A 19,686-nucleotide genomic window follows, 5' to 3' on the forward strand; every position below is an offset into this window, starting at 1 on the left:
GGGCCGAAGGGCCTGATTCTGTGCTGTATGACTATGACTAACTATCTCCTCTTGACATTCAACAGCATTACCATCGGCGTTTCCCACTGTCAACTTCCTGGAGATTACCACTAACCAGAACGTTAACTGGTTCAGCCATATAAATACAAAGGCTATAAGAGCAGGTCTGAGGCTGGGAATTCTGTGGTAAGTAACTCATCTTATGAATCCTCAAAGCCTGTCCACCATCTACAAGGAGAAAGTTTAGAGTGTGATGAAATACTCTCCACTTGCCTGGGTGAGTGCAGCTCCAACAACGCTGAAGAAGCTGGGAACAATCTAGGACTAAGCAACCCACTTGACTGGCACCCCATCCACCATCTCATTCGCTCCCTCCACTACTTGCACACAGTGGCCAGAATTGACAAGGAGGTGGTATTGAATAGGCTGTCTGAACTTAAAGTTGATGAGGCACCAGGAACATATATGAGATCTATCCAAGGATATTGAGGGAAGTGAGAGTGGAAACTGCGGAGGCACTGGCCATAATTTTCCAATCTTCCTTAGAATTGGGGTGGTGTCAGAGTGCTGGAGAATTGCAAATGTTACACCCTTGTTCAAATAGGGTGTAAAGATAAACCCAGAAATGACAAGCCAGTCAGTTTAACCTCAGCTGAGGGAAGCTTCTTGAAGCGATAATTTGGGACAAAATTAGTAATCACATGGGCAAATGCCAGTTAATTAAAGAAAGCCAGTGTGGATTCTTAAGTGCAAATTGTGTTTAACTAAATTGGAGTTTTTTGAAGAGGTAACAGATTCAAGAAGTTAATGAGGGTAATTGTTATTGATCGGGTATACATAGGCCTCAAAAAGGCATTCGATACAGTGGCGCACAACAGATTTATGAGCGAAGTTCGAACTCACGAAATAAGAGAGACATGGAGCAATAAGAGCAACATGGATATGAAATTAGCTGAGTGACAGGAAACGGAGGGTAGTGTTTAATGGGCTCGCACGTTTCCCAATATATATTAATGACCTAGACCTTGGTGTGCAGGACACATTTCAAAATTTGTGGATGATACAAAACTTGGAAGCATTATGAACTGTGAGAAGAGTAGTGCAGAACTTCAAAAAGACACAGACAAGTTGGTGGAATGGGCAGACAAAATTACTGCAGAAGTGCGAAGTGATTCATTTTGGTAGGAAGAACATGGAAAGACAATATAAAATAATTCTAAATGGGATGTAAGAGCAGAGGGACCTGAGTGCAGTCATTCAAGGTGGCGTTACAGGTTAGGAGAACAGTTATTAAAACAAATAGTATCCCAGGCTTTATTAACTGGGGCATAGAATAAGGCGGTGGGGGGGGGGGAGAGAATGGAAATAAAAAAACTTAAATCAGGGCTAATGTGCAAGTTTATGAATGCACGGAGTGTGGTTAATAAGGTTGGTGAACTGCATGCACAAGTTGACAAAAGGAATTATGATATTTTTGCTATAACAGAGACCTGGCTCATGGAAGGGTAGGACTGGGCATTAAGTATTCCTGAGTACAAGGTGTTTAGGAGAGACAGGAAAGGATGGTCATTGAAGATGGCAGGGCATGTTGACAGAGCAGTTAATAAAGCATACAGTATCCTAGGCTTTATTAATAAGGGTGTTGAGTACAAAATTGTAAGTTCCAGCTGAAAATTGGTAACACCGACAGGTCGGAAAAATCTTCAAGGGCAGAATCAATGTGCCCAGCATTGCCGCTGTCCCGAAGATCCGGCCCTCAGTATTCCAGGATGGTTGACCTTTGCAAGGGACAGACAAAATAGGAAAGGAGGGGGTTGCCAATTTAATAAAGGATTGGATAAAGATAGAAGAGAGAAAGGATCTTGGCTCAGAAAATCAAGATGTAGAATCAGTACAAAAATTGGTAGAAAACATCGGTGGGGGTAGTTTGCAAGCTCTCCAAATCAACAGTTGTTGTATCGGGCAGATTATAAATCAGAAAACTAGAAGTGTATGCAACAAGACTAATAAAGTAATTATCGCAGACATTAATATTCATATATACCAGGTAAACTAAATTTGCAGTACTAGCAAGGAAAGAAAAGCATGTAAGATAGTTTTCTAGATCAGTATGTTGAGGAACTAAGTAGAAAACAGGTGAATTTACAGGCAGCTTTGTGCTTCCAGACAGGGTTAATTAACAACTTTGAAGTAAAGGAGTCTCTGGGGAAGTTTGATCATAATATAGTAGAATTTTATGCTAAGCTTGAGAGTGATTTAGTTAGGTTCAAAACTAGGGCCGGGATTGACAGACCAGCCAAAGGTCTGTTAATTTCCAAAAGTCCCAGTCCTGGTTTAAAATCTGAACAAAGCAAATGTAGGTATAAAGGGAAAACTTGATTGAAAGATATCATGGTTGTTGGTAACAGCAAACATTTTAATAAATAATTCAATGTGTCAAAGATAGTATTAAACAAAGAGGCTTATAATGTTGTCAAAAAGAGTAACAAGCCTGAGAGTTGGGGGATTTCAAAATTGAACAAAAAATGACAAAGAGATTGTTAAAGAAGGAGAAAATAGGATAACGTGAGGAAACTAGAAACAGAAAAACAGGTTGTAAAAAGCCTTTTAAGTATGTAAAAATGAAGAGGTTAACAGGAATAAATGTGGGCAGAGACAGATGAAATTATAGTGGGAATAAGGAAATGGCAGAGACATTAAACAAACATTCTGTATCTGGATTCATGATAGAAGACAGAGCATACATTCTGGGAATCTCAGAATCACAGAATTGTTAATGCGCAGAAGAGGGTCATTCAGCCCATCGTGTCTGCACCAGCTCTCCATAACAGGGGCCTAAGAGTCCAGTGAAAAAGAGGGCGTCAGGATAAGAATATGGAAAAAATACTGAGAAATTAATGGGACTAAAAACCAACTAATTTCCTGGACCTGAAGACACAGACCCCTAGGTTTTAAAACTGGTGGCGACAGACATATTGGATGCGGATCCCCAAATTCTAGAACAGCCTCTGTGGATTGGAAGGCAGCAAATGCAATCTGGCTATTTAAGAAAAGGTGGAAGAGAGTACAAGAAATCAATAGGCTAGGTAGTTTAAAGTCAGTAGCAGGGAAATGCTAGAATCTCTTATTAGGGATGTGACACCAAGAACGTCAAAAATCATAATAGGAATGGACAGAGTTAACAAAGATTTATGAAAGAAATAGTGTTTAATGAATTTGCTAAAAGTGTTTTTGAGGATGTAACTGTGAATGTGGATAGGCAGTAACCAGTAGATGTACTATATTTAGATTTTCAAAAAGCATTTGAAGAGGTTTTTACACAAAATTAGGGCTCATGGGATTTGGGGTAACATATTAGTATGGATTGAGGATCGGTTAACAAAGAAAACACAGCCAAGTAGGAATAATGGATCATTTTTGGATTGACAGGCTCTAACTTGTGGGGTATCGCAAGGATCAATACTTGGATCACAGCTATTTAAAATTGATACCAATAATGCAGATGTGGGGACAAAGTGAAATTAAGGAAGTCTTAAAATCATGGTATAATAGGCAGAGGCAAAATGGCTTAACAAAATGGAAATTGTACTTCCCAAATTTGTTTGAATTTTTTGAGGATGAAACTAGAGGGTTAGATAAAGGGGAGCAGATGTAGTATGCCTGGAGTTCCCCTCCAAGGCACATACCATCCTGACTTGGAACTATTTCACTATTTCTTCTCTGTTGCTGGTTCAAACTCCTGGGACTGCCACTCAAACAGCTCTATGGATGTACCTACAATACATGGACTGCAGCAGTTCAAGATGGCAGTTCACCACAATCTTCTCGAGGGCAATTAGGGATGGCCAACAAATACTGACCTTGCCAGCGATACTCATCATATAAAAAAAATTAAAAGATCCAACACAAGAGGTTAATATGCAAGATAAGAACTCATGGAGTTGGTGGTAATATATTAGCATGAGGACTGGTTAATGGACATGACGAAGAAAGTAGGGATAAATGGGGCATTTTCAAGTCGGCAGACTGTAACTAATGGAGTGCCGCAAGGCTCAATGCTACAGCCTCAACTATGAACAATCTATATTAAAGACTCAGACGGAAAGACCAAGAGCATTGTATCCAAGTTTTTGGATGATACAAAGCTAAATTGGAATGTATGCAAAAATGTTGGAAAAAGATATAGACAGGTTAAGATGAGTGGGAAACAGTGATAAGAATATAATGTGAGAGGCGTAAGGTTATTCACTTTAGTCATAATAACAGAAAAACAAAATATCTTTTAAAAGCTGTGAAATTTGTAACTGTTGCAGTTCTGAGGTACTTGGGTGTACTTGTACAAGGAACACAAAGTTGACATGCAGTACAGAAAACAATTAGGACGGAAACAATTAGGTGGGCAAATGACATGCTTTCCTTTACTGCAAGGGGATTGGAGCACAAAAGTAAGGCAGTCTTGTTACAATTTTGTAGGGCTTGGCTGTACCTGGAGTAGTGTGTGCATTTTTGATCTCCGCATCTAAGGATATACTTACATCGGAAGCATTTCAAAGAAGGTTCACAAAGCTGATTACTGGAATTAAGGGGTTATGTTATGAGGAAAGATTGAGCAGTGTTGGCCCATACTCAATGGAGTTTAGGAGATCGTAAGCTGATCTTAATGAAACAAATAAGATTCTGAGGGGACTTGACAGGGTAGATGCTGGGAGAATATTTGCCCTTGTGGAGAATCTAGAACCAGGGAACACAGTTTCAAACTAAGGGGTCTCTTACTGAAGACTGAGATGAGGAGGAATTTATTCTCTCAGAGAGCTGTTAGTCTTTAGAATTCTCTACCCCAGAAAGCAGTGGAGGCTGGGTCACTGAGTTAGACAGATTTTTGATCTACAAGGGATCAAGGGTTATGGGTAGCTAGCTCCAATCAGATCAGCCATGATCTTATTAAATGGCAGAGCAAGCTCAATGGGCCAAATGGCCTACACTTACTGATTTATTATGATCACTTAATTTTTTTTTCAACGTTTACACTGAATTCAATTGTGTAATAGCTATTTCCCTCCTATGCTTCTGCTCTGTCATTAGTTATTGATCCTAAACCTAGCAGCTCTCCTGCACTAATCCAAAGGATGAAGTAGTTGTCACTTGCCCCAGTCACAATCTTACATCTCCACATTGCTGGTAGGGCTGGAGAATGAGAGAATGCAAGGGTGAGAAAATGATTTTTAAAAAATATTTTTGGGCAATAGTGTGGCATTCTGTGGAAAAAGCTGTGAGAGTATATGTACACGTGTGCGCATGTATAATTTAATTAAGCTGGGCAGAGATTAATAGGAGACAGATTGTCTCCTATTAGCATGGAAAGGATAGTGTTAGGTTGAAGCACACACAAATAGGTTAGGTTTAACATTTGCATTTTTAGATAAATTAAGAGTTTGTTTGTATATCAAAGGGGAGTCAGAGGTAACAAGAAACATGTTTGCATTTTGCAAGAGTTCTATAGGCAAACAAGAAGTGGGGATATAATTTTTTATTGACCCGAAAGCAAAGACAAGATAGAGACATGAAAGAACAAAGAAAAGTACAGCACAGGAACAGGCCCTTCGGTCCTCCAAGCCTGCACCAATCATACTGCCCATCAACTAAAACATTTTGCACTTCCGGGGTCCATATTTCTCTATTCCCATCCTATTCATATATTTGTCAAGCTGCCTCTTAAACACCACTATCGTACCTGCTTCCACCACCTCCTCTGGCAGCGAATTCCAGACACTCACTACCCTCGTGTGTAAAAAAAACTTGCCCCACACATCTCCTCTATAGTTTTCTCCTCTCACCTTAAATCTATGTCCCCTATTAATTGACTCTTCCACCCTGGGAAAAAGCTTCTGATTATCTACTCTATCCATGCCACTCATAATTTTGTAAATTTCTATCAAGTCGCCCCTCAATCTCCGTCGCTCGAGTGAGAACAATCAGAGTTTCTCCAACCTCTCCTCTTAGCTAATAACCTCCAGACCAGGCAGCATCCTGGTAAACCTCCTCTGCACCCTCTCCAATGCCTCCATATCCTTCTGGTAATATGGTGACCAGAATTGCATGCAATATTCTAAGTGTGGCCTAACCAAGGTTCTCTGCAGCTACAGCATGTCTTCTCAGCTTTTATACTCAATACCCCTACCAATGAAGGCAAGCATGCCATATGCCTTCCTGACTACCTTATCCATCTGCATTGCCACTTTCAATGACCTGTAGACCTGTACACCCACAGCCCTCTGCCCGTCAATGCACTTAAGGGTTCTGCCATTTACTGTATAATTCCTGCCTGTATTAGACCTTCCAAAATGTATTACCTCACATTTGCCCGGATTAAACTCCATCTGCCATTTCTCTGCCCAAGTCTCCAAACGATCTATATTCCGTTGTATCCTTTGACAATCCTCTTCACTATCTGCAACTCCTCCAACCTTAGTGTCGTCTGCAAACTTACTAATTAGCCCAGTTACATTTTCCTCCAAATCATTTATGTACATTACAAACAGCAAAGGTCCCAGCATTGATCCCTATGGAACGCCACTAGTCACAGCTCTCCATTCAAAAAAGCACCCTTCCACTGCTACCCTGTGTCTTCTATGACCAAGCCAATTCTCTATCCATCTTGCCAGCTCACCTCTGATCCCTTACAACTTTACCTTCTGTACCAGTCTGCCATGAGGAACCTTGTCAAAGGCCTTACTGAAATCCATGTATATAACATCCACTGTCCTTCCATCATCGATCATCTTTGTCACTTCCTCGAAAAACTCGATCAAGTTAGTGAGACACGACCTTCACAAAATCATGCTGCCTCTCACTAATATGCCCATTTGCTTCCAAATGGTAGTAAATCCTGTCACGAAGAATCTTCTCCAATAATTTCCCTACCACTGACGTAAGGCTCACCAGCCTGTAATTTCCTGGATTATCCCTGCTATCCTTCTTAAACAATGGAACAACACTGGCCATTCTCCAGTCCTCTGGGACCTCAGCTGTAGCCAGTGAGGATACAAAGATCTCTGTCAAGGTCCCAGCAATCTCCTCCCTTGCCTCCCTCAGTACTCTGGGGTAGATCCCATCTGGCTCTGGGGACTTATCCAGCTTAATATTCTTCAAAATGCCTAACACCTCCTCTTTTTTGATCTCAACATGATCCAGGCTATCTACACACTCTTCCCTAGACAAATCGACTGCTAAGTCCTTCTCTTTGGTGAATACTGATGAGAAGTATTCATTTAGTATCTCTCCCATTTCTTCTGGCTCCACACAGATTCCCACCTCTGTCCCTGAGTGGGCCTACCCTTTTCCTGGCTACCCTCTTGCTTTTTACATATGTATAAAAGGCCTTGGGATTTTCCTTAATCCTGGTTGCCAGTGACTTTTCATGACCCCTTTTAGCCCTCCTGACTCCTTGCTTAAGTTTCTTCCTACTTTTTTTATATTTGGAAGGATTGGAGTTCAAGAGGTGTGAGAACAATGGAACCTGAGATGAAAGGGGAAAAAAGGTATTTCAGAGTTACTGTGGAGGGCTTAGGATAATTATAGCTGGAGCTGCTGTTTGAGATGTTGAGGCAGCAGTTGGAGCTATTAGCTCTGGGCTGGGGGGAGATCCAGTTTGAATCAACCATCCGGTCAAGCCAGAAAAATCTTGGGCTTCAAAAAGCAGTTTTATTCTGAAGTTTGGTTTTCCACAGCAGATGGAAGCGAATTACAGGTCATGAGGTATGCCTTTATTGAAGCTAACATTACTGGATTTTGTAGTTAAATATCTATATGGGAGTGTTGCCTGAAAGGTGTCACCTTGTGGGTCTGACCAAATGGAGTGTCTTTTTTTTTGGGAATGCTTTGCAAGATTAACCTTAATTGTGTAACTGTAATGTTGTGTCTTTAAGTTTTCTTTTGATTCTTGTTAATAAAATATATACTTTTAATTTTTAAAACCCCAAAAGTGTTACTGGACCTCTTACTGCTGAGATTTGGTACATCATCTTCTCATTTTCAGAATACAAATAAAAAGGGTATGGCTTGTAAGCCAAGTTTCCCTCTGGGATTTGGTTTGTGCACAAGAAAACCAATTAGTGGGAAGGAAAGTCATTTAATAAAAGGATGTGTTTTTAACAGAGACACATTACCACTGCAGGAGATGCTAGTTCTTACTTCCAATATTTACAAATCATATTTCCAAATGGAATCCAAGTGAGAGAAAAAAAGCAAGTAAGTGAATGAAAGAAGGAGCAAGTGAGGCAAAGTAGCCATTCATGTACTGTATTAAAACATCCCAAAGATGATCAAAATTTTGGTCAAAGAGGTATGTTTTAAGGAGCGTATTAGAAAAGGAAAGAGAGCAGAAAGGTTTAGGGAGGGAATTTCAGAGCTGAGGGCCTTGGAAGTTGACCACCAATGGCAGAGCAATTAAAATCAGGGATGTTCAAAGGGCCAGAATTGGAGGAGCACAGATATCTTGTTAGAGAGTTATGGGACTGGAGGGGATTACAGAGATAGGGAGGGGTGAGGCCATAGAGGAATTTGAACCAATGTAGGTCAATGAGCACAGGGTAATGAACTTGGAATGAATTAGGATACAGGCAGCAGAATTTTAGATGACCTCAAATTCACGCAGGGTAGAAAATGGGAGGCTGGCCAGGAATGTGTTGAAATTAATTCAAATTAATCACACAGGATAAGAAAATATTGATAAAAATAATGAGATGCCATTGAAGATTGCTACTTTTAAACAAGTTTATGTTTTTTGATGAAAAGTGATAGCCAAGTTAAATGGCTTGCAACTGAAAGTCCAACAATTAGGATTTGTATGGGATAGCACTGCAGACTTCTGGAAGGTGTAGTCTGGAAACAATACAAATTCCATCCTTGATTCTCTGTTCCTTATCCCGCGAAACACAACCCTTTTCCATTAAAATATCCAACAGTTTATATTCATCTATTATGCTCCCATTTGGTGAACAAAAACTGTATGAATACTGACCTCATCCCCCTCTGGCTGCTGACAGCTTTCTGCAGGGCAGATTGCATCCTCATCTTCAGAGTCCTCTGGCTCAGAATATGGAGGCTCCATTATCACCGACAATGCTTCATGAGGCTGTAGAAATTCAAAATACTTCCCAGCTTCTATTCTCACCAAGCTTAGATCTTTTGATTTTTCCTGGTTTAATTTGAGATTTTTCTTTTTTGGATTGTTTAGTTTTTTCAATTTTTCTCTCTTTGCATCCACCGAACCATCTTTTTCAAGCCGTCTCTTCTTTTTCTCACAGTTTCCTTCTCTTTTCACTGGCTTTAAACAACAACCTTCACCCTGAAACATAACAAACAGCTCAATCAACTCCATCAAACAGAAAAGGGCTACCAACCTCTCAGATCCTTTGTGGTATTATTGTGCATGCGTACCTGATTACTGGTGAGCTCTTGTGATTACCAATCTCCTGCAAATATTCTCTCTGCTATTTATGTTAATCGAGTGCACTGAGCAATATTTAGGTTTCAAAGATTCCATGTGTAGCTATTTATGATTTCTGAAATTAATTCATCATCCAACAGGAATGAAGTCAACATTGCTCTCAGGTCATTTGACATGTCTGGAACAAAACACTGCAAACTTCCCAGCATAGATTCTTCTGTTCGCTAGGTAGGTTAAAAAATATTCATTTGTCACAGGTCAATTTCTACTTTCATGGCGTTTGTGAGTTCTTTATGTTCTACATCACCAACTACTGGAGCCACTATTAAATAGGTTATGTCATGTGTCCATCTGCCAGTTATGTAAGGGTGATGGTAAAATACCAACACAACAGGAAGCTGCAGCACTCTCTTGGTAAAGTAGCAGTCCCATAAAACTGTATTGATGTATCAGACTGAATTATGTGCTCAGCATATTGTAACAGAATCAACTCACCCCTCCTGATGACACACAAAATAACTTGGAATCTGAGCTAGCTAACTACACTGCTCCAGGGAACTAATATGAATGAGACCTGGAGGGGTAGAGCTGGCTCTTGGGGATGAAATTCCTCCTACTTGGCTTAAGAGAACCCTGCAAATAAACCTCTTAACGGACTGGGTAGTCTCCAGCATTTATTCCCAGGACATAAGTTTGGTGGGATATAATGGCTTCTCAATTTGGAGTCCTTTGCAACCTATCCAGTCTCAAGTGAGAGAGGGGGTTCCCCTAATGGGGAGAATACATTCACTCTGTCGAGCAAACAGGAACTCTACCTGTGTTTACCTTTCTGTACCTTGGTTTGAAGACTGAAGTATGGTGTTGACAAATGCAGAGCTGACCAAAAAGACAGGCAAAAGCAAAAAGTACACCTACAACATAGTCAGTTGAGATCTAGGATGCTTTATGTACTTCCATCACGTGCTGGTCTCCTCAAAGCTTGATGAAACATTTGAAATATTAGTTGTCATTAAGCTTATTCTATCTGGAAAAATGGCACCTACAGTATCTGATATTCATACACAATTATCAAAGGCAACTCAAAACATGCATGCAGTTATAGAGCTACATTTTTGACAGTATTTACAGGTTGACTGCCCAAATACATTGCTGTTCTGCTATTGGATCTTTGCAGTTCCATACCTCAGCTGTAGAAGAACAGGTCTCTGCGAGACATTGCATGACTTCCAATGGTTCACAGTTCATCAGTTCAGATTGTTGCTGGAGACCTTCTACTACAGGGTACTGAGCTGCCCACAAGATCTGATAAATGTGCTGCACCTCAGGCAGTGAGACCTGCAGTAGAAGAGCCTCCATCATCAGTTCATCAAGTTGGGACCTCACATCATCAGACAGGCACAACCCTGCAAGAGTAGATATTCACAGGAGTAAGTTTCCTAGCCAGTATTTAGAAGTTCAGACTTGCAAGAGTTCCCAAAATATTTGTTGACTAAAATTTCCCTGAGAGGCAGAAACTCTTGCATTAAAAAAATACTTTCAAGGATAATAAATGAGCATTAGTAATTTGCAGCTGATATTAGAGTTTAGCATAAAGTCAGCTACCTCACGCACTGAATTTCTGGTCTCCAGTGAGGAATTAGTTCAGAGATTGATTCTTGGGTTGATTTTATTCATAAAAAGTGACAGATATGCAAGAGTGGAACAGAAGTTAAGTAAGTTTTTTTGTTTGTTCATGGGATGTGAGTGTTGCCGACTCGGCCAGCATTTATCGTACAGCCTATTCAGAATCTAGAGCAATCCACATGGGAGGTCTGGCTCTGCTAATTATTTCTGCAATGAATTACACAGATGAATGAGTCTGTAACTTCCCTGCAATCATTTATTCAACTTTGTGAAAACAAGCTCCAATTTTTTTTTTTGATTCTTTCACGGGACATGGGCATCTCTGGATATGCCAGCATTTTTACTGCCCATTCCCAATTACATGTGAGAAGGTGGTGGCGAGCCACTTTCTTGAACCACTGTAGTCCATGTGTGGTTTAGATACATCCACAGTGCAGTTAGGGAGAGTTCCAGGATTTTGATCCAGTAATAGTGAAGGAATGGTGATATATTTCCAAGTCAGGATGGTGTATGGCTTGAAGGGGAACTTGCAGATGGTGATGTTCCCATACATCTGTTGTCCTTGTTCTTCTAGGTGGTAGAGGCCACAGGTTTGAAAGGTGCTGTCAAAGGAGCCTTGGTGTGCTGCTGCAGTGCATCTTGCAGATGGTGGAGGGAGTGCTAATCAAGTGGGCCGCTTTGTCCTAGATGGTCCCAAGATTCTTGAGTGTAGTTGAAGCTGCACTCATCCAGGCAGAGAGTATTCCATTGCACTCCTGACTTGTGCCTTGTAGATGGCAGACAAGACTTTGGGGAGTCAGGTGGTGAGTTACTCCACGCAGAGTACGCAGTCTCTGCCCTGCCCTTGTGGCCACAATATTTATGACTGGTCTTGTTGGAGATGGTCATTATCTGGCATTTGTGGGGCACGAATGTTCCCTGCCACTTGTCAGCCCAAGCGTGGGTGTTGTCCAGGTCTTGTGGCACATGGGCAAGGACTGCTTCAGTATCTGAGGAGCCGAGAATGTGCTGAACATTGTGCAATCATTAATGAACATCCCCACTTTTGCCCTTATGGCGGAATGAAGGTCATTGGGCCTAGGACACTGCTCTGAGGAACTCTTGCAGTGATCTCCTGGAACTGAGATGATTGACCTCCAACAACCATAAACAACTTCCTTTGTGCTAGGTATGGCTCCAATCAGTGGACAACTTTCCCTGATTCTCACTGACTCCAGTCTTGCTCGGGCTCCTTTATGCCACACTCGGTCAAATGCTGTGGTGATGTCAAGGCTGCTCACTCTTGCCTCAGAGTTCAGCTCTTTTGTCCACGTTTGGGCCAAAGTTGTAATACGGTCAGGAGCTGAGTGGCCCTGGTGGAACCCAAACTAAGCATCAGTGAGCAGGTTTTTGCTGAATAAATGTCATTTGATAGCACTGTCGATGACCCCTTCCATCACTTTGCTGATAATAGAGAATAGACTGATAGGTGGTAATTTTCTACCTTGGCGAGTAGATGCCAGTGTTTTAGCTGTACTGAACAGTTTGGTTAAGGGTGCAGCTAGTCTTCAGTACTATTACTGGAATGCTGTCAAGCCCCATAGCCTTTGTAGAATCCAGTGCCTTCAGCAGTTTATTGATATCACATGGAGTGGATCAAATTGGCTGAAAAATGGTCTGTGATGCTGAGGAACTCAGGAAGAGGCAGGGACGGATCATCTACTAGGCATTCGTGCCTGAAGATTGTTGCAAATGCCTTGGCTTTTGCACTGATGTGCTGGGCTCCCCCATCATTGAGGATGGGGATATTTGTGGCTCCAGGATGCAATCCTGCTTTACCCGCTGATCTTGAAAACTTCTGATGTTGCTCCATTGTAACTCTTGGAACCGTGCATGCTCTTGTGAAAAGAATAAATGACACCCAGGAGTTCAGGTGGGCCTGCCTGGGCTCCTGGGTATTCTAATTGTAAAATTTATTCAAATGTCATGTAGATCAAGACAAGCTACTTCACCTTGTCCAAAACAATATTTCTATGGACTGGCTTCCTGGGGAAAGAGTAGGCATTTAGAATTGATTTATTTCAATTCAAACCAGATAAATTTCTTTAAGAAAATACTGTAAAGTCTGTTATCCAGCAAGCTCCAGGAATGGGAGGTGCCAGTTAGCTAAGAAGCAGTATGAATTCTGCATTTTCATCCAATCAAAAATCTTCTGGACGACCTCAGTGATGAGGGTTTTGCGGTGTCGTGAGAGGTGCAGAAGCACGCAGATCTTCTAAGTGGCGCAGAGCTAACATGGTGCTACAGAACAGTGGGAGGCGGAGACTGGAGTGAGGGCAGGCCGCCCATAACAACTACTGGTGAATTTGACAATTGTTAATGGGTTGAGCGAGGGAGAGAGAGTGGGACTGATGGGGAACAAATGTTAGGCTGATTTCTGAGGGATGAGAGATATTTCTCCAGTCAAAAAACAGTCTCGACAGACCCAACTCCATTATTCTGTTTACTAGAACATTCCAGTTGTAGAGTGGCAGATAACAGAAACTTTACTGTAACACTTCTTGCGGTACAGTACACGATTCACTTGAGACATGGAAAGTGTTGCACGCTGGGAACAACAGATGATTTTGGACCTACAGTTCCCAAATACCCCACTACAGGGGTTTTCTCACCTCATGTGTGGGTCTGTTGTGGTCAAGTTCACAGATTGAAACCAATCATTAGTCAAAAATTCCATTATCATTGTGTAATATGATTACCAGGGTGGTAAAAGACAAATTAGATGGATCTTGATCTTTTCTCATTTACCAATCCGTATTGTAGATCCTGGCATATAAGTAGACCTGGTGGATCAGACCAGTCCATTTTCTCGGCGCCAAAAATCATGCTTTTGCATAAACTTGCCATATAAGATCCTACCCCCCACCTTTTCAGCTACGAAATGTCATACTCACATTAATAGTTGGCCTCAATTTTTCACCCCAGAAATTCATGTTTTACCTACATGCATGTTTTACTTACTTTACAAACTGGCGATATGGGCTGTGTTGTAAAGAAGATGCGTGGGAATTTAAGGGATCCCCACACAGAACAGACAGCACATGGCTTGGTGAGTGACAAACAGAAACAGGTCCTCCAGCAAAAAGAATGAAGTATGAAGCTGTTGTCAAACCAAAAGTCGTAATGTGCCAACTTGTCAAATAACTGTGCTGCAATGAGGGAATCAGTGTTACTAAAAACTGGTGTGAGAATGAAAGGAGGAGGAATCCATCCTGAAGATGTCCAAGACCAGATGTACCGTCAGAACAGAGGCAAGCCACTGGTCTGATCTTGAGAAACATGTCGGAATGGGTCCTCTAAAATTGTCAGAATGGTTACAGTGTCATCAGAATGCAATGCACTTCAATGGGCCAAATCAAGCCAAGTCCAGCAAAGATTTTAGACAAACAGCAAGTTGGTGTTGCCACTTTATGGAACAAAACGTTTTAATGTTGTGATAGAAGATCAAGATCGATCAGAAACTACCAAGAGACCTCAAAGCCAGAGGTTCAACATCCGACAGTTGCAAAAACATGAGTATCCATTAAATCACATCAGCAACATGGATGAAATGCCCAAGAATTTTGAGATTCCTAGCAGCCAAACTGTGGAATGGACAGGTTTGAAAACAGTTCTAGTGAAAATGACAGGACACAAGACAAGACTCATGGTGGTACTAGTTTGCATGGCTGATGGAACAAAATTAAAACTTATGGTGATTTTCAAACGTAAAACCATGCTGAACATCAAGTTTCCCGCAGAAGTGCTTGTGCATTAGTTGACCCATAGTTTTGGATTCTTGGAGGCTTCAAAGGTTGACTTATATATCTAGTATAAAACGTGAAATGTTGGTGTGGGTGGTTGCCATTTTGACAAGAGGAAAAAAAAACAGGTAATTCATACGTTCTTTAACATCCTATTCCTCACCCTATATGTATGTTCTCCAATTATTAACCAGGAACTGCCTATAGGAGGGACAAGTGAAAATTCCCTATCCTATTTACTAACAGCCAGAGAGACTTCAGGTTAAGACCCTTACAGATATCCCATTGCAACCAACAAACCTGCTCTATTGTGTCTTTTTGTGGAGGTACCACTGGACTTAAAAAGGGGGCATATAATTATTCTGAAGTTCCAAAGAAGAGTTATATTGGACTCAAAACGTCAACTGTTTCTCTCTCCGAAGATGCTCTCAGACCTGCTGAGTTTTTCCAGCATTTTCCACTTTTATTTCAGACTTCCAGCATCTGCAGTATTTTGCATTTATTACAAGTATTCTTCATGTTTGTGGTAATATATACTGTTTGTGACCTTTTACTTCCCTGGATATTGACAGTGATGCAATCATTCATGAAATTGATGGAACGACGGTAGAATGTGGCTTAGTTAGATGCCTGCTGTTGTCTTCTACTCGAAGGAAACTGGTAGTTTTGAGACAAATCTGTATACCTTCCGCATATGCTCACGGTACAGGCTGCCGGAGCGCCAGTATTAGTATTTGAACTTTAGGTCTATTCCATTTTTTGGAAGCACTCTACTTGCCTTTCTCATTGCCATCATCAACACCAACTCCCTTGCTGCCCCACCATTGTACAATACTGTGAACCGTATCAAGTACAGTTACTAGACCACGTATCAGGGAAGCTGAGGACCAGACATGTGCCAGATTTGGGGCTTCTACAGATTTTGGGTCCTAGGCATAATACATAAAAAAGTTTGAAAAGTTTTGAATATAGCCGGTTTTCAGGTCCTTCCAGATTTTGGTATGCCGAGTAAGGGGCCCAGTACCTGTAGTACACCTTTGCAAAATGTGCCAGACAGAAGGAAAAAAAGAGGAAAATGGTATTTTTGAATTGAGTTTTTTTAATGGAATAGATTGATGAAAACAGCAGACTGCAGAGCCAGACCATGAAGTTGAGATATGGCATCACTCTGCCAGAAAAACAGGTTACATTCTCACTTTGTAAGTACAAACCTTGAGCTGGAATGCAGGACTGCCATGAAGGTCTGTATCCTACCACCTTCTCCTTTTCAAATGGATTGCTATTACAAACTTCAGTAAAAAACTCACTTTCATTGCCAGAATTCACCTGAATAGACAAAAGATGTGTGTGAATGTATACAAAATTAATTTTTAGCTCGGCTGAGTGGGCAGGGACAAGGGAGAAAGAGAAAACAGAAATCATACCATATAATTTGACAGCAGTTATAAAATGTTAACTCTGTTTCTCTTTCCCCACAGGTACTGCCAGACCTGCTGAATATTTCCAGCATTTCCTGTTTTTATTTCGCATTTCTAGTTTCTGCAGTATTTTACTCTTGTATTCTCTTAAGCATCACCCCTACATTTTCTTACCCTTCAAATAATATGATTTAATAATAAAGGTATCTTGGCTATTATTGAAATAATGGCCACTCGTGAAGATAATGATTTATTTTTGTGGCCAGATACCACTTGAACATAGAGTTCAAATGAATTAAGGCAGTGGGATTGACGTGAAGAGCCTGACAACCACATGGATGCCACCTATAATGACGTGTGCCTTATCCAGCTGAATTTCTTTTCCACTGGAGGAGTGCTGAAGCTGTTGTTCCTTACAAACATGATGTTTGCACTGCAGCTTCCCTGATATGATAGATAATCCCTATGGTGGAGTGGGGGGGATGTGGAATCATATATATATATACAAACAAATGAATTAGGAGCAGGACTAGGACACTCAGCTCCTTAAGCCTGCTCTGTCATTAAATAAAATCATGGCTGATCTGATTGTAACCTCAATAACCTCAGAGCATTCATGCTATACTAATCTCTATTCCACTTGGCTGTAAGTTATCCTGTAAGTGGATTAACTCTGTGGCAATTTCTCTCATGAAGATGAGACAGGTCTTGAGGGATTCAAATATTTGTGGCCGTTTCTATAAACATCTAACCCTATGGAGGAATGACGTGGACAAAATGCCTCAGTTGTTGTTGCATCTTAATTTGTTGACGTCTAGTAAAAGTCATTCTTTATCTCAATGTGCATAGCTATCAGAATCCCCAAGGGACTTTCTTTGGTTCCAGTGAAGTGGCAGCAATAACTAAGAATAACTAAATGAAGTTCTGATGGGGGTGAATGGAGGGAGCAGAAAGGAAACAGAGCTGCAAAAATTGTCCACAACTCCACACAGACTAATGTATGTATCAAATGAATGAAATTAACAGAAAATTAAAAACCCTTAATAATTGTACAACATATAATCTATTAAGAAGTCCGCTTGAGTAGATAAGACCCAGAATCCCAACAAGTCCATTTTATACAGAAAATACTCAATGCGAGGAACTTTGTCTTAACCCCATTTGCATGGGACCCAATATACAGATTTCTCATTTAAGTGAGGTCCACATAGTAGAGTCATTTGGAGAGAAAATTAGTGTAGCCGATGGCTCATTTACTAGTTCCCAGGTGGTTTTCCTCTTAGTACCAACTTACACTCTGATTTGAATCTATACTGAATAACTTCCTGAATGAATCACTACATCTTGTTTTTCTCTATCAATCATAGAATAGGACATATGGAGGCCATTCAACTCACTGAATCTGCACCAATTCTTTTCAGGAGCAATCCAGTTAATTCCACTCCCCTTCTCTATGTCTTTGATAAGCAATGAAAAACTGGTTTCCTCCTATTCTGCAAGAACAGTTTCTGCATGTCTCTTGCAATTCCAGCTACTAGCTACCAGGTTTTTCCTTGAACCATACTACTGCACTTTAACATTATTGAGCTATTTGAGCTTCTCCTTTAGCAACTCAAGTCTTCACAAACCAGGTCAGTCCAAGGCTTCAATATTGCTCTGTCTTTGGGAGCCCATTTTTTCCTGCTACCATTCTTCTGCCAATTTTCTTCCCATGAGTCTGTGCAGAACTGCAGTTCTATGGTTACCAGCTATCACATGGCGCTTTGTCCAAAAGGCATTCTTCATGCATGAGCCTAATTTGAGCGCGTTGACAGTAATCCATGTTCATTCATACATTTCCAGAAGTGGTCATTGAACAACACACAGGGACAACAACCCAGAGAGTTTTCCTACTTTCCAATGCAGAGGCACAGACATTAACATTGTTGCCTCTACAGCTGCCATGGTTGAGTACAATAACTCAACATAGCCCAAGGACTCAATCCGGTATGTTCATGTTTTGTGGTTCAAGTAGTCACTGCTTTAACCTGAAGACTATCTTGAGAGTGTACAACACTTCTGTTGCACATAGCTTCTCAGGATACAAAAAAAGCATATTCCTCAACAGAGGATTCCCCTCTTAGCCTGAATTCCTCCTCACCTCTCCCCGAACAATCTTTCTCATTTTGATATTTTAGCAATCCTGCCACATAGTCTCTGAATTTACTGTTCCTCCTAATCTGCAAACATGTTTTTCACATATAGAATCATTACACATTTTCTTTTCTTCCAAGGACCTCAAATTATGGAGCTCCTCACCCCCCCCATATCTTCAGACTTTTAAAATCCAAGTTTGGAAACCCAGTCGATTAGCCTTGGCCCTTCACCTGGGTTTCTCAGTTACAGCCCCTGGGTTACTGAAACCAAGAATTGGAATGTGTGCAGTGTTTAATAGTATTAATCTTTGTAGAACTTATCAAGGTCCTTTTGAAATGGCAAAGCAGGTCCTTAAATACAATTTCCATGTCAACATTAGAAAAGGAGCTGCTGTTAAAAGAAATAGTATGGAATAAATGTCCTTTTCAGGTAAGGGGGTGACCTAACTCCAAAGTTTGCTTTCGTCTGGTCTTACCTGCAAATTACCTTCAGCCACTCGTTTCTCTAGTTCAGTGGCAGCCATTTGTTTTGTAATTCCCTGACAAGCCTGGATTGCTACTTGTGAGGTTACGTGGGCCAAGCGTAGTTCATCTCTGCTAAGAAGCTGCTTTGTCCGATGTTGCCAGTTCACAGCTCGTTCAAAAACATAATTTAGTGCTTCACCTTCTGGCAATCTGACAGGAATCTTTTGTAGCATCGAGAGTAGCGGGAGGATTTGCTCAAACGATGGTTTTTCTGATCGCAGACAGAGTGGGCAGAGCCAGGGCAGCTCCCCATGGTGAGCATTCACTGTTGAGACACAGCTGCTGTGGAACCAGTCTTTGCAAAGCTCACACTGCAGCATGGAGCCAGCTGCAGCCTTCTTACAAACACACACCTTTGTTTCCATACACTCTGCATCAGAGAGGAATTTAATGGAGTTTGCTGTTTGGAGGGAACGAAATGATTCCATTTCCTTTAGCCTGGCTTCATTGAAAGTTGCCACCTAAAAATCAGAAAAATAAGTTACCTCTACATGGTATTCTGATACAAGTAGATTTCTCACTGATCAGCTATATCATGGCAATCAGCATTCCCACCGCCATCAGGCTGACTTCATGTATTTTACCCCTCCCAGTATCAAAATTGAATTTTGAAAGCAAAGCAATAAAACAAAACAGTGGACTCCTCTTCCTGGGTACCAGCTCTGAACGAAAGTAATCTGATGACAGGGCTATGGCTACACAAGTAAAGGAGGGGTAATTACATGAAATAAACCTGAAACAGAAAATAACAGAAA

The 19,686-nt window shown here is 41.0% G+C and overlaps 1 protein-coding gene across 2 annotated transcripts in view; it reads right to left on the bottom strand.

Annotated features, from left to right (window-relative positions):
* kdm5ba (lysine (K)-specific demethylase 5Ba) overlaps positions 1 to 19,686 on the bottom strand; it is a 311,188-nt gene that overhangs the window by 6,593 nt on the left and 284,909 nt on the right. For both annotated transcript variants that reach the window (XM_041195103.1, XM_041195104.1), the window contains 4 exons: positions 18,883 to 19,392; positions 16,065 to 16,179; positions 10,631 to 10,851; positions 9,020 to 9,346 (listed from right to left, as the gene is read on the bottom strand). In XM_041195103.1, the coding sequence (XP_041051037.1) occupies positions 9,020 to 9,346; positions 10,631 to 10,851; positions 16,065 to 16,179; positions 18,883 to 19,392 (1,173 nt within the window). The remainder of the gene's footprint in view (positions 1 to 9,019; positions 9,347 to 10,630; positions 10,852 to 16,064; positions 16,180 to 18,882; positions 19,393 to 19,686) is intronic.

This window comes from Carcharodon carcharias, chromosome 9 (assembly GCF_017639515.1).
Source record: "Carcharodon carcharias isolate sCarCar2 chromosome 9, sCarCar2.pri, whole genome shotgun sequence".
NCBI lineage: Eukaryota > Metazoa > Chordata > Chondrichthyes > Lamniformes > Lamnidae > Carcharodon > Carcharodon carcharias.